The sequence below is a fragment of the Mus caroli genome, unplaced genomic scaffold (assembly GCF_978045245.1).
Source record: "Mus caroli unplaced genomic scaffold, Mus_caroli_1 scaffold_4, whole genome shotgun sequence".
Lineage (NCBI taxonomy): Eukaryota > Metazoa > Chordata > Mammalia > Rodentia > Muridae > Mus > Mus caroli.
Genome location: NW_028227259.1, coordinates 55,207,865 through 55,222,242, shown reverse-complemented (window position 1 = coordinate 55,222,242; position 14,378 = coordinate 55,207,865). Strand labels below are relative to the sequence as shown.

General features: G+C 41.2%; 1 protein-coding gene across 3 annotated transcripts in view; it reads left to right on the top strand.

Annotated features, from left to right (window-relative positions):
- Positions 1-11,455, top strand: part of Sepsecs (Sep (O-phosphoserine) tRNA:Sec (selenocysteine) tRNA synthase) — a 29,838-nt gene extending 18,383 nt beyond the window's left edge. For 2 of the 3 annotated variants that reach the window (XM_029477423.2, XM_029477424.2), the window contains 3 exons: positions 3,176-3,269; positions 3,664-3,754; positions 6,721-11,455. In XM_029477423.2, the coding sequence (XP_029333283.1) occupies positions 3,176-3,269; positions 3,664-3,754; positions 6,721-7,024 (489 nt within the window). In that variant the 3' untranslated portion in view covers positions 7,025-11,455. The remainder of the gene's footprint in view (positions 1-3,175; positions 3,270-3,663; positions 3,755-6,720) is intronic. The other variant, XM_021162976.3, reaches the window with a different exon arrangement.
- Positions 11,456-14,378: the final 2,923 nt, after the last annotated feature.

The following is a 14,378-nucleotide window of genomic DNA, read 5'->3' as shown; positions in this document are numbered from 1 at the left end:
GCTCAGTGTTAGCGTAAGGTAGCCATACAGTATCCTGAAAGATATTTTTAAAGTGTGGTGATATTAATAGGACATTTAGTACTCTAATACATGGACTATTGTACAGTTCAATATATTGCACTTTGAGCTATTAGTTTACCTATTACAACCTCTACACTCAGTAAAGATACTGAAAATATTTGCTGTTGAGTGTGAACTTCATTTGAAAATAATTTTTAAAAATTGTGTTACTTTAATACTAATGACAGATGAGGTTTAGTTACTTTATAATATAAAGATTTCCATACCAATGTTAGTTACTGTTAACACTGAATTCTGGCTAGGGATGGAGATAGGTACCTGTAATCCCAGCATTAGGAAGGGTAAGACCATCTAGGCTATATGGTGAGACCAGGTCTCAACAAATCTGAACCTCTCAATTTTGCTGTCATTAGCCACTGATTGATAGAACTGGCTTAAAGTAATTTATTAATGGATTAGGATTAAACATGTGCAAATTCAGTTTTCTAATAACCATATATGCATGATCACATTTACAGGCACTCTCTAGGGATGCTACTGAGGAAATATTCCTCTTTTTCAGAAAAAAAAAAGTAGCTCAGTATAAATTAAGTCCTCATTAAGTTCCACTATACAGACAGGCATGATAGTACACTAGATAGAAGATTATTTTAAGTTGGCTTTCAACACTGAAGTACATAAACTAAAGAACTTTGTTTCTTTAATATACGCTTAATAATAAGTGAACAGTGAGCAAGCCTTGTTGCTAGGAGGATCCATAAAAAACATTTCTTGGCTACCAGGTTTATTCTTCCTAACAAGAGTTTGGAAGTGTTAGACCTACAGATGAAAGTTAGAATTTTAGTAAATAGTACAAAAAAATGAAACATTAGAATCTCATATCTATATGGAAATAAGGGGCTTTTTAAAAAAAAAAGTGCAGAGCATTTAAAATTAGCAACCTGTGTACTTTGAAGGAGATGAAAATATATACATGAAATTCATGAATTCTACTTTTAGGAACTGATACACTAGTAAGAGATTTTGAATTGTTCTAATTGCCATAAAATTCTTGATATTTTTACTTCTATATGATTCTTCCATGTTCTACTTTTTGAAGGAGTATTAGAATACTGGTTTGGAGATGATCTAGGAAAATAAATCTTTGTATAAAATGTACAAGAAAAGATAGCTTTTCATATAATTTTTCCACCTTCATTTCTGAAAATGACCACAGTTGTCTTAAATATTTCTCAAAAAAATTATTCAAATTGTGTTTATGGGTTAATGAAGTTATGAATTATACAGGAAAAAAGATGTAAAATATGTAAGTAGAAACTTAAGTAGAATACTAATTCTTCAATACAAGGCAGAATGGTTTTGGTTGTATATGACAGTTGTGGCTGTTATTATCAAACATAGCTTACACATAGGGATGTATTTGAGATACAGGTAAGTATTGAATGCTAATAAATGTGCTTGGAAAAAATAGGTCTTTAAAAATGTTAGCTACTAGATGAGTTACTGCTCTACATAGCTCTGAAAATATAGACACCGTGGAAAGCAAACCTACAGAGTAGAAAGACTTGGACATAGGCTTGGAAGGTTTGGTTCTCAGCACTCACACGGTGGCTCACAGTCATCTGTAACTTCAGTTTCAGGGAAACCAACACCTTCTTCAGGCCTCTGCACACGAATGTGCACACACACACACACACACACACACACACACATGTATTCACATATATGCAGGCAAAACACCCACATGTAACATTTTTTTAAAAATTGAAAATAATTTATATTCCCATAGCTAATAATTGTGATGAATGAATAACAAGAGGAGGTCTTACCCCATCTAAAGGATACCAGTTGTGACTTTTTTTTAATTTTTGATTATAAAAAGAACTACTTTAGTGATCTAATATTTCATGATTTTGACATGCAAAGAATTGTTCTAATAAAATACTCCCAATTTAAGAATGGTTATGAGTATAACATTTTAGGTGAGAATATAAAATACAGTTGTTAGCACGGGTAAGGCCTTTGCAGCTCTAAGGAACCTGCTAATGCATAAAACTGGTCAGCATTCTCCCTCCTCTCTCAGTCCTGATCTGTTACCAGGTATAGTTGTTCATCTATGGACTTCAGACCTCAAAAGCTGCTGTGAGAGAGCTACCTAGGGAGGAAGCAGAAGCAGCTTTTGTGGCCTTTGAACTTGAAAAGTATCATTTTCTCTATTAGCCCTGGTGTTTCTTTAGAACTTACGTTTGGCTATGGATGGAGGTCAGTGAAAGTAGACATCCTACTACAGGTAGACTTGGTAGGTTTCGGTCTACATCATTTCAAAAGCAGACACAGAAGAAAATAACTTCAGTTTAGTAGCTGCTATCGGCAAAGTAGTCCAAGTTTTAGTTTTAGATATTGTCGTCTTTGAATTAAAAGAATTACTAATTTTAGCTGTTGCACCTTAAACAGAATAGATTTGGAGCTGGAGAGATAGTTGAGAGATAGAGTACTTCCGGGGTACACATAAAGCCCTCATTTGACCTTAGGTGCACACACGCACATACACATACACAGTAGTGCACTTTTTAAACTATCACTTACTGTGTAACTTGAATGCTAAATGGATACATCTTAGCTTTGAAGACATTGTTTAGTAGTTGTCAGGTGACAAAAGGAAGTCACCTGAGAAGGACAGGAACAGATTATGGTGTGAAAGAACCACTCTGGCACAGTGCAGAACAGTGCAGAGTACTGAAGAGGTGGAAGAGAAGTCATCTGGTATGCTGTTTTGTGTCCAGAAATGGACGGCTATTTAGGTACAGAGCTTGCTCATGTGTGTCTGTACATACTTACAATCCCAGCTATTTGGGAAGCTGAGACTGGGCAACTTAACAGTATGCTGCCCTTCCAACCAAAGTAATTCTGAAGTGTTAACTCTAAACGTTCTGCAGAGATGAAAAATATTCTAGCCCAAGACCAGACTAAGTAGGCTGGGGCTGCCCTTTCCCATGGTTCTGCTGTTCGCAGTGGCTCTGAAGCTCACTGTGTTGTGGTAAAGGAGAGTCGTGGATGAGATGGTAGATAGCATATACTTCATACCAGTCGGATTGCATATTATGGTTTGAGTTGGATTTATTTAACTTTTAAATGTGGTATTTTGTTATTTCAGGAAATGTTTGTCTATTTATCCACCCAACTAAAGAAGTTGGCAGAGGCCCACAATGAAAGACTACTACAGACACCTCACAACCCTATATCCTTAGGTAATTTTCTTCTTTTAATAGAATAATAGTTGAGATATTCTAAGAAAGGACGTTATCATTTATAGAAGTAGTAACTCATTTTGATTATGCTGATAATTTTAAATTCCTTCTAGTATTAATTGGTAACTTAGCTTACTTAGCCTTTAAAATGCTTTAATGCTTCTCTAAGGTAAAATCTATCAACTGAGGGAATCAGATCAGTATGTGTGATGTGTGTGTGTCCATGATTATGTATGTGTTTTCTCTAAATTTATCTGATATGGAAACTATCCCTGCTATAATTTAAAGTGCTAGGTTATGCCATGGGACAGTGCATGTAAGCAGTTTCCTTATCGCCATTTGTTTTGAGTGGTTTTGTAATCCAGAAGCCTGCTGAATGTGTTTTCTCTCCTAGCTATGACACTTAAGACGATAGATGGACACCATGACAAAGCTGTCACTCAGCTTGGCTCAATGCTTTTTACCAGACAAGTGTCTGGAGCCAGGTAAGTCCGATTAAGAGGTGAATCTATCTGCTTTCGATGTCACCTGGAGGACACCATGCGTCTGTCCCTCTTCCAGGAGTGATATCTGTAGCTTTTGAACCCTGTTTGTTTTCATCCTGTGGTTTTTCTAATGGATTTACAGGACTTGTAAAAGCCTATAACTGCCAAGCTCCACTTCCTAAACTCACAAGTTCCAGTGGAGGGTGCTGCTTCGGTGAAAGCCCAGTTGTGCAGCTGTTGTAAGACAGCGAGGCTGTCGGTTTTGGCTTCAGTAGTTCCTGGGTGTTAGTGCTTGACTTTCTGCTGATTCCAGCATTTTGGCTTTTCCTTCACCCGCCTTTCTTGCCCTTTGCTGTGCTGTCTAGTGATTTGGTGAGGTAAATGATTCTTCTTGTTTGACTCCTTTCCACCACCCCACCCCACATAATGAGGTTCATTACAATAAAAGTGCTTGTGTTGGCTTAAAAAAAAAGTGTATTCAAGAATTCTCATCAGTAGTCCTTAGCTATATTCTGACCTGTGCCTGAGAATTCACTGTGGTCAAAGAACAAGAAGCCAACAACCCCATGAAGCTGTTGATGCCCTATCTCTGGACTCTGTGATCAAAGTATAGGAAGACAGAAGTCTTGGTGCCTCTCTGGATAGATTGTTGCTGCTGCTGCTGCAGTGCTTCTAAGATTGAACCGAGACAAAGTGGTAATAACATGGCCACAGATACAGGCCCTTGATACAACTCTCTCTCAGAAACGGTGTCACTAAAGTATCCAGACTGGACTTGAACTTACTGTATGACCCACTTAGGCCTAGCACTTGCAAGTCTCCTGTCTCAGCTTCCCACATAGACCCAGGTTCTGTATAGATTTTGTCTAATTCTTTCTTAGATGATCTTCAGTACTGTCATATTATGATGGTAAAAATATGGCATCTTTCCTACCAATTTCAAATGGAAATGTTGCTAATGAAATACTGTTTTCTAATTGCTCTACTTAGATTTATGTTGCTGTAATTAAAATACTCTGACAAAAAACAAATTGGGAAGGGAAGAACATTTCTTTAACTTATATTCCAGGTCATAGTCCATCCTCAAGGGAAGTCAGGGTACCAACTTAAGCAGGAACTGAAGTAGAAACCACTGATGAAAAAGTACTTACTGGCTAGTTCATTCACTTATGTTCAGCTAGCTTTTTAAACTGTCCAGGACCACCTGCCTAGAGATAGTCGGATTGCCCACAGTGAGCTGGGCCTACCTGTATCAGTTAGCAATCACAGTAATATCCCAAAGCTAAGCCCAGAGGCCAATCCATTCTGAGGTTCCATCTCCCAGTTGACTTTAGGTTGTATTGACCAAACAAACAAACAACTAACCAGAACACTAAACTAAGAGGGTTATGCCATTCGTGGTAACTATTACTGAGAAGCATGCGCTCCACTCACATCTGCATGGCACTAAAATCAAGTGTTTTAGAGAAAAATGTGGTATCTTACTCTAAATGCTTTTCATCATATGAAAGACATACACTGTCTTCATCAGTGTTATATTGCTAAAAGACATCGTGAACACTTACAAAGGAGAGCATTTGAGCTTGCTTACAGTTTCAAATGTTTTGTCCATTTTCATCATAATGGAGAATAGAGCAAGTAGAGGAGAACATGGCAACAGGCAGGCAGACATGATACTGGAGAAAGTAGCAGAGAGTTCTACATCTGGATCGCCCTCCAGAAAGGGAGAGAGAGCCACTGTCCTGGCTTGTGCTTCTGAAACCTCAAAAGCCCACCCCCAGTGACACACTTCCTATTCCACCAAGGCCACGCCTCCTAATCCTTCTAAGTAGTGCCACCTGATGCCTAAGCATTCAGATGTATCAGCCTGTGGGGGCTGTTCTTTTTCATCCACCACACTTGCAGAGGATACTATACCTGTATCAAAGGACTTGGATTTTATTTGTGCTTTGGTTGGATCTTCCTGGATCTGGCAGGTTGTGAGCTAGCTGATGGGGAGCTGGTGATGGAATTTGGATTCTCTGGGTACTCTGAAATAACAGTATGAGCTCTTAACCACTGTGCCATGCATTTGGCCCCGTTGTTTGGTTTGGCTTGGTGTTTAGCAGTGACTTGCAATGTGGCCTGGCTGGTCTTGGGGTCCTCCTCACGCTCCTCTAGTGCGGACCACACCTGGCTAATCAAAGAAAAAACTCAAAACTTAGGTCAGTTCAGCTTTTAACTTGAGAAACTGGCTGTATGCCACATAGTTCTGAGGCTTTTGGTTGGTTTGTTTGTTGTTGAACCCACCTTCCCCTCCCCCCACAGTTCCCCCAAACAGGGTTTCTCTGTGTAGTAGCCCTGGCTATCCTGGAACTTGTTTTGTAGACCAGGTTGACCTCAAACTCCCAAAGCTCTTCCTTTCTAGTGCTACAATTAAAGGTTTGTGTCTCCACACCCAGCCTTTAACTGGCTTCTTTAAAAGTGAAAGATTAGAAATCTGTTTGTGTTTAAGGAAGCCTTGGAAGTCAGCCTTAAATAATGCATAAGTTGTTGGTGACTGTTGCTGTCTGCTGGCCACCTCCCACTGAAGCAGTTACCTAGTTCCTAGATCCTGCTGTGAGCCCTTTTGTTGCTGGTTGAATGATTGAAATGTCATTTGTTGCTGTTGTTTTGGCTTTTATAGTTGAAGTCAGATTGTAGGTTTGGCACAAATGTAAATGTCTCCTTCCGTGTCTTTGAAGACGCTCTTGCTCTGTGCTATAGAAGCTGAGTAAAGGGTCATCGCCAGGCAGAACTTCGCAGTCGCATTTTACAGGTTCATTTTAAGCTGACAGTTTGTTTGCACTGGCCACAATTTATGCCTGTTTCTCAGCTTCCTAACTGGCGGTTGTATAGCTTAGTGAGACAGTTGCCTTGTTTCTGGGTGGGTGGTATCTATTAACATCACCAGACACGTCAGGTTGATAAATCTTCTTCCCTTTCAGGGCCGTGCCTCTTGGGAACATGCAAACTGTGAGTGGCCATACTTTCCGAGGCTTCATGTCCCACACAGATAATTACCCCTGTGCTTACCTCAATGCGGCAGCAGCCATCGGGATGAAGATGCAGGATGTGGACCTGTTCATAAAGAGACTTGACAAGTGCTTAAACATAGTAAGGAAAGAACAGACTAGAGCAAGTGTTGTGTCTGGAGCTGTCGGCAACAAAGCTGAAGATGCGGACATTGAGGAATTGGCTTTGAAACTGGATGATGTGCTTGGGGACGTGGGCCAGGGCCCTGCTTTATGACACAGGGCTCTTTTTGACAGTTCATACAATGTACGTAAAGTTTTTGAATCAAGAATTTTATAGAGAGTATTCTGTCAAGGAAGAGACTGGTCTGAGGGTGATGGCTTTTTATCTTTAGATTGCCTCAGATGATTCTCACTAATATAAAATGTAAAGCTGCAGGGAATTCTCACTCAGATACAGAGAGCTTCTTAGTCATTCTTCAGCATTCAGAGATTGTTTGTTCATTTGTTTCCAATCACACAGAATTGAGAAAGATCTGTTTCTAATGCTGCTTAACACCAGATGTTTATGTAGCCGTATCTGTGCCTATTGAAGGGACGTTTCCCAAGGAAACAGGGCCAAGTCATAGGCTTAAGAACAGTTATTCTCAACTGGACTGGCTTCCTTATATGTGAACAGCATGGAAAGACTCACAGTGGGTGCTAGTGGCGTTACGTGGTAGAACCCAGCAGTTCTGCTTAGCACCTCACCTACTGCCCAACACGTGGTCCTCAGAAGAATTCTCCAGTCCAGGACATCAGTAGTGATGTGTTTTAGGGAAGCGAGCTCCGCAGTGAAAGAGGAGTTACCACATGTGCTGCCTGATGGATGACACTGCTGTTTGTGGGCTGCATGGAAATCAGGGGGCTCATGAGAGCAGTGCCTAGCGATGTGGTGGGGGTCACGGTTTGTTCAGGTGTGTGCCATGTTGTTCATATACCTATAAAATCAGCTAATTACATGTTTTAGACCATATCTCAGTGATATGTGCCTGCAAAAATTTTAAAAAGTTAGGTCTGTGAATGTTACTAAGGCTACTTCGTCAAGACTGTTAGTGACAATAAGAGTCACTAGTTGCAAACAAGTTACTACAAGTTGTTTTCTATAATACCTGCTCATTTTTCCATTTGGGCAACTGCAAACTTTATTCCACATACTGTCTGGGCTTTAAGCAGCCTTTGTGACTGCATATATATGAATGACTGAAATTCTAGGCCCCATACCTCTATTTGTGTTTTTATTAGTTATACAGAACAAAACAAACAAACAAACAAACAAAAGAACAAAACAAAAAACAACTAAACTGGGGACTTAGTGAAACCTCTTGGGAACAACCATGCCAAAGCTGTGTTTCTTAGGCCTACTCTGTGGAGCATCACTCTACCCAAAACATAGTCATGAGGAAAGGGCCCATGGAGGAATAATTCAGGGAAATGCCTTTGTAAATTTGCTCGTGGTGTATTAAATGCTACAAGAGGATTTCTTTAGTAAAATTGACCTGCTTTTCCAAAGAGGAGCCAGTTCTCTGAAGTGAAACTCTCCCAACACAATGGGTCAAATGTGTTAACCTCCGGACTCTACTCTTGTATTGGTATGGCACTGAGCTGTATATGAAAAGGGAGTCTTCCTTGCCTACGAGCTTAGCCAGAAGCTGTTTTGAGTGTGTCAGTTGGGCCATGTGAGCCACTGATGCACCTGCAAGTCGAGGCTGGATAGAGAACTCACTGGTAAATGTATTCTACCTTTGGGGATCAGACACTAAAATGGCTCTTAGGTAGCTGTAGTAACTCGTTACATGGGAGTAAACCTAGATTGAAAGGCTCTGTGCTGTTTTCTGTGTGAATTGGGGACTGCACTATAAATGAGATGAAGCCACAAGGGCCCCGTCTCTGTGGGGCCTGTGAGGGTCAGATGCTGCTGCCGATGGAATTGCTGGCAGTGCAGCTTCCTACGCATCAGGCCAAAATGATTTTCTAGAACAAGTGATCTATATTGTGTGATCATCATTTTGCTTAAGAAAGGCCAGAGTCCAGAGACTGGAGATGCTTCCTCATCTGCCGAGTATCAGCAGTTCTTGGCTTCAGCTGCTGAATAGATAATAATTCTAATTGAAGATAAATTACATGAACCCACATGTGAATGATAGATATGGTACAGCATTTTATTGCTGGTGCGTAAAATCCGCTGCAGTTTTGGTTATTAACCCTTTCCTTTTTAAGCACTTTTAAATTCCAGCTCTGTTCCTCCTAGCTCCAGGCTTGACCCTAATGTCAGGTTTTCCTCCCCCAACCCTGTATGACTTACCTAAGTCTCTCTCCTGTTCACATCCGCGTGTTAGAAGGACTACTCCTAACTCTGCGGGAAGCACGGACATTCCTTGGGATGCTTCTTGATATGCCTGAGTTGCCCTCAGGCTGTGGCTGTGGAGGGTACAGGGCAAAGCATTGCCTAAGACCCTACTACTGTCTCTGTGGCCCAACTCCTCTTACAGTAGGGCCATGACGTAGACTGTTGGAGATTGGTTTTTAAAGTCACTGGGCTAGAGTAGTCTGCCTAGAGAAGAAGTTTGGTCGCTAACACATCTTATTCACATTGCAGGGAGAGGTGTTTTCAGTTGAGTCTTAGTTTGCCCTAGGTCCCTGCCGATGTGTTCTCACTGTCAGGGAAAGATATGACAGAGCCTTGTAAGCCTGTGTTAACTATGAATCTTCCTACTGGCTCCTGGTAATAGTTGGTCTCAGTTATACAATATGAGTTGTGTAATACAGTTCTCTTCCACCAATAGGCCTTTGATGTGCAATTGGTAAATTTAAATATCATCTAAATAAATATTTTTCTAATAACTTGGCCCAGCACCTAGTTATTCACTGATTCTATTTCTTTACCCACAAGACAAGAAGAACTGTCCCTGAGGCCATAGGTACAGAGTATGTCTATGCTATGGCTTCCATAGTAGAACTTTGACAAAGTCTCATGTTTTAAACAGGTGGTGACACGGAGTAAGTGCCCTCCTCCTGACAAGCTCAGCTTTGAGTCTTTTCACTAAAGTAGGCAATCAACAATTGAAAATAACAGTAATGAAAACCAATGATGAGTCTCATTCATATTGTTCTCAGAGAAAAAATTGAAATACACACACATTTGGTGCAGATAAAAATTGGATTTATTTTGCCTCCCAATCTAGGGTGCACTAGTTTTTGCCAAGCTGGAAAATGGTTTTGTTTTACGTTGATGAGATCGACTTTATATATTGAGTTGGAAGAAACCCAGTTTTACATGCACAGAAGTTGGTTAATTTCAGATATTTTATAATCTCTGAATAATTTGGTAACCAATTGGCCATGCTAGTTGCAGAAGTGCATGTATGTATTCATGGGCATGCGTGTCTGCGTCGAGGACTTGTCAGACAGGTGCTAGGTGCCTCCTTGTCTGTTTTTGTTGGTTCTGCTCTTTGGCCAACCTTAGTCTGCAGGTCTGATTTGATGCCTTCTTTATGCCTTCCATTTTACTTTTATTTTGGCTTCATGGTCTGTGTGACATAAAATGATGATTTTACAGCTAATGAATATTACTTTGTAACTAACCAGCTGATATTCTGCAGTTCAAGCTAAGGCCACAGACAAAGTCCGATTCTGTTTATACCATAGTTTTGTTTTGTTTTGTTTTAAATCAAATAATGCCAACAGGAGCCTTTGGGGAAGAGGTGAAGGAAGGCTAAGTTTAACCGTATAACTGGGGTGGGGGTGAGGGTTAAGTATGAGACTGTGATGTGGACATCAACCTCCTGACCTGTATATTACCAAAAGGGAGAAACAATTCCAGAAATATTTTTGGTATAGACTGTTTAAAAATAAAAACAAATTGTATAATTTATTACATGAAATAAATTTTTAATAAATCATTGACTACAGATGAAATCTGGAAGTGCGAATAACCTACACTGAAGTCTTCCTGCACTCTTATTTTCATCATCAGTGCTTGCCCAGAAGTCAGAAAGGAAATCACGTGCCATGGCGATTGACTGTAAAGGCCGATGCTTTAGTCCTTTCTAAAAGAAACACTCAGGGACAGACAAGATGGCAAGTGGGAAAAGGCACTTGCTACCCAGACTGACATACATGTTAACTCACATGATGGAAAGAGAGAACTGATTCCTAACACACACACACACACACACACACACACACACACACACACATACACACACACACACACCATTGTGCATGTACACACAGAAAATAAAAAGTAGTAAGTTTTTTTAAAAAACCTGTCATTTATTTGAAAATAAGACCTACCTGTCAACTTAATATTTTATTGTTGACCTGTCTGTGCCTTTTAAAATTAGGCAGTTGCCATTAAGTTGGAGTTCAAGTCTTCCCTTTGAACTCATGTTATAACATCTCCAAATCTTGGACTCATCAGATATGGAATGGAGACCACCCTAAGCAATGAGGATCCAGTGGATAATAAGTGCAAAGATGATTAATAAATGCTTCAAGGTCTGAAACAGCATGAACCTGTAAGTGGTGACAGTCTTGATGAGCCATATTTATTAAATTGTATTACTTTTAAATGAAAATGTGTTATGAGGCAGGTTATTTGTGAATCGTACACATTTTCTAGTAGAAATTCCAAAAACTAATTTGATTTTTAGATGACCTTTCTTTTTTCTTTTTAATTTTCAGGGTCTTTCTATTTGGGCTCTTAATGAGTTTCCTTTGGTTTTACAATTACATTTGAGAATTAAAAAACGTATTAACGTGTACTGACTATTTTTTTGCATCTGAAGTTACAGACTATAACCTAAGAGAGATGTTCAGAGCAAGTTCGTGTCACAGTGACCTCTGCAGGGCTGTGTTAGCCTCCCGTTGGTTTTGGTATGGGCAGCAGGATTACAAACATGACTTGCAGAATGCATACATCCTGTTTCTATGTACCTTTACTGTGGAGGGCAGCTGGTCAGGGTCCTGTGTTCACACATGTACGAGGCCTTCCTGAACCAGCTCTAGTACACATCTGTTGGATGTATAGCCCTGTAAGGCAATTCTTAGATCTTCCTCCTCAGAATGTGTTCACCCTCACCCTCCCCTCAATTATTCACACTCTTCCCCACTGAGAGGCCAAAAGTCTGGGACCCTCGACTGTCTTACATTCTGAATTTATTATAGCAAGAAGTCATGTAAAGCCAGGCATGGGTATGCATTTCTGCCATCCTCACAATCAGGAGACTGAGGCAGGAGGATTGTGAGTTCAGGACCGCCCTGGGCTACAAAGTGATGTGACTCTGCCAATCAAAACAAATAAATAATAGTCACCTTGTACCTACTTTTAAAAACTTCCCCAGAATCAAGCCTGTGCCCTTCTCTGTATCAGGTTTGAACTGCCTGTGTTTTTGCTTATGTTATTATAGGATCTACTTCCTATAATAAGTATTATGTATTATAGGACCTACTTCCTCTGAAAAGAGGCCTGACCACATCTAAACTTGCCCCCTTTCCCTCCATCCTTCCGGCTCTTCCCCTTTGGCCTTATTCCTGTCCAACCAAACTGGTCCGCTTGCTGCTGCTCACTCCCCCAAAACACATTGCTTCTGGCTCTTCTCTGCCTGGGAATGTCAGCCTGGGCCCTTGGTTAACTCACTTTCCTCCTGGTTTTCTTAAATCTCCTTGTAAGGGAAGGCTACTCCCAGGACCTTTTAAGAGCTAGAGCTGTCTTCTCTCCCTTGTCTTCATGTGTCGCATGTGCTCCGTGATAGCCGTCCTAGGTGGTCCTAGCCTATTGGCCATGCCTCATGCTGAGGAGTGGAGGTCTAACATAGCACACAGTGTACAGGTTGGTGAAAATGTGTTTTCCCCTAGGCCTCTGGGTAGGCATCAGTACCACCAGAATAGTGACTGCTCTCTCATATTCCAAGCACCTAAGCAGCAGCTGCCACGGGACACTCAGCTATTTATTGTATGAAAGATTGAAGAGGGATTAAATATTTATGCAGCTGTGAATCCCATCATGTCTGATTGAAACTCCAATAGTTCCATCTCTAATACATCCCCGAATCTTTCCTTGAGGTGCAGATGCAGAGGTCCTGCTCAGCTCTCCTTGTGCAAAGGGAACCACGCCTCATCTGGCTGCCCCATGTTCTTTCTTACCTTCAAGGGCAGCTATAGCCTGTCAAGCCAAAGTCAAAGTCACTGGGTAGTATCTGAACATGGCTGTGGTATAAGATTACCCACCCCCTGCTGTGCATACCTCCTACCAGGTGGGTCGCAGACTTTGCTTGGGGACTTTTTCCTGGCTAGCAAACATACCATATCGGGCTAGTGATTCCTCTGTCCTGGCCTGCTTTTCCTGTTTGTTTGTTTATTTGTTTGACAGGCATTGCTCTCTAGTAAACCTTTTCTTCTCTTAACATGGTCACCTAATCTGCTTATAGGATCTGACCTAGAGTACCTGTGGCCTCCACTCCCCTGTCTACCTTTCTTCTCTTGCCTCTCTTCTTTGCTCTAAACCAACCCTGGGCACACCCACTTACAGTATTCGGGAAATGCTAATCTATATACAGTTCTTTAGCTGGATGAATCTCATTAATAGCCTTTGCAGATCATGACATTGTTTTAACCTTACTCGTGTGTGTGTGTGTGTGTGTGTGTGTGTGTGTGTGTGTGTGTGTCGAGGGTGCACTCACTTGTGTGCATGTGTGGAAGTCAGAGATCACCTTTGGCTATCTTTCTCTATCACACTCCACCTTATGTTTGAGACAGGGCCTGTCCCTGAACCTGTAGCTTGCTATTTTGACTAGACTGGTTGGCTGGCTAGCCCTTGGTATCCTTGCCTGGCCTCCTCTCTTGGTGCTACCATGCCCAGCTTTTATGTGGATTCTGGGGATCTGAACAGCAAACACATTACTCAATGAGCTATTTCCCAAACCCTAGTCTGGCATCAGTTGGTAAGTTATGATTTTAAAATCCCAATTGCTATTTTCAAACATGTGTCAAGACTTGAGGTTTAACACATTTTTTTATAAGTGACCCATAGACCCCGAATGAGAGCAAGATCATCCAATCGGAGAATCTCTACAAAGGCTCAAATAATAACTACAAAGTGAGAGGACACCTTCATCCTTAACCTGCCACGGAGTGCCGGAGTGGCTCGCTTAGGATTTAGTGTCAACTTGATACAACCTGGAATCACCCGGGAAGAGGGAACTTTAACTGTAGAGTTGTCTCCATCAGATTGGCATGTGGCCATGTCTATGAGGGACTGTCTTGATGGTGAGGGGCTCAGGCCACTGTGGGTAGCACCATCTGTAGGTGGGTGGGCCTGGGCTATATTAGAAAGTGAGCCGAGAGGGAGCTAGCAACCACCACTCCTCTGTGGTTTCTGCTTGAATCCCTGCCCCTCTGTCCTCCATGACAGACTGTGGTAGAAGCCTGAGATGAAATGAACTCTTCCCGTAGATTGCTTTAGGTCAGAGGGTTTTATCACCGCAGCAGGAAAGCAAACTAGATCACTAATCGACCTGACCTTCCGAAAGCTAACTTTTGACTCATCTGAAAGGATAACAAGACCTCCCGGGACTGAGATAAACATCCAG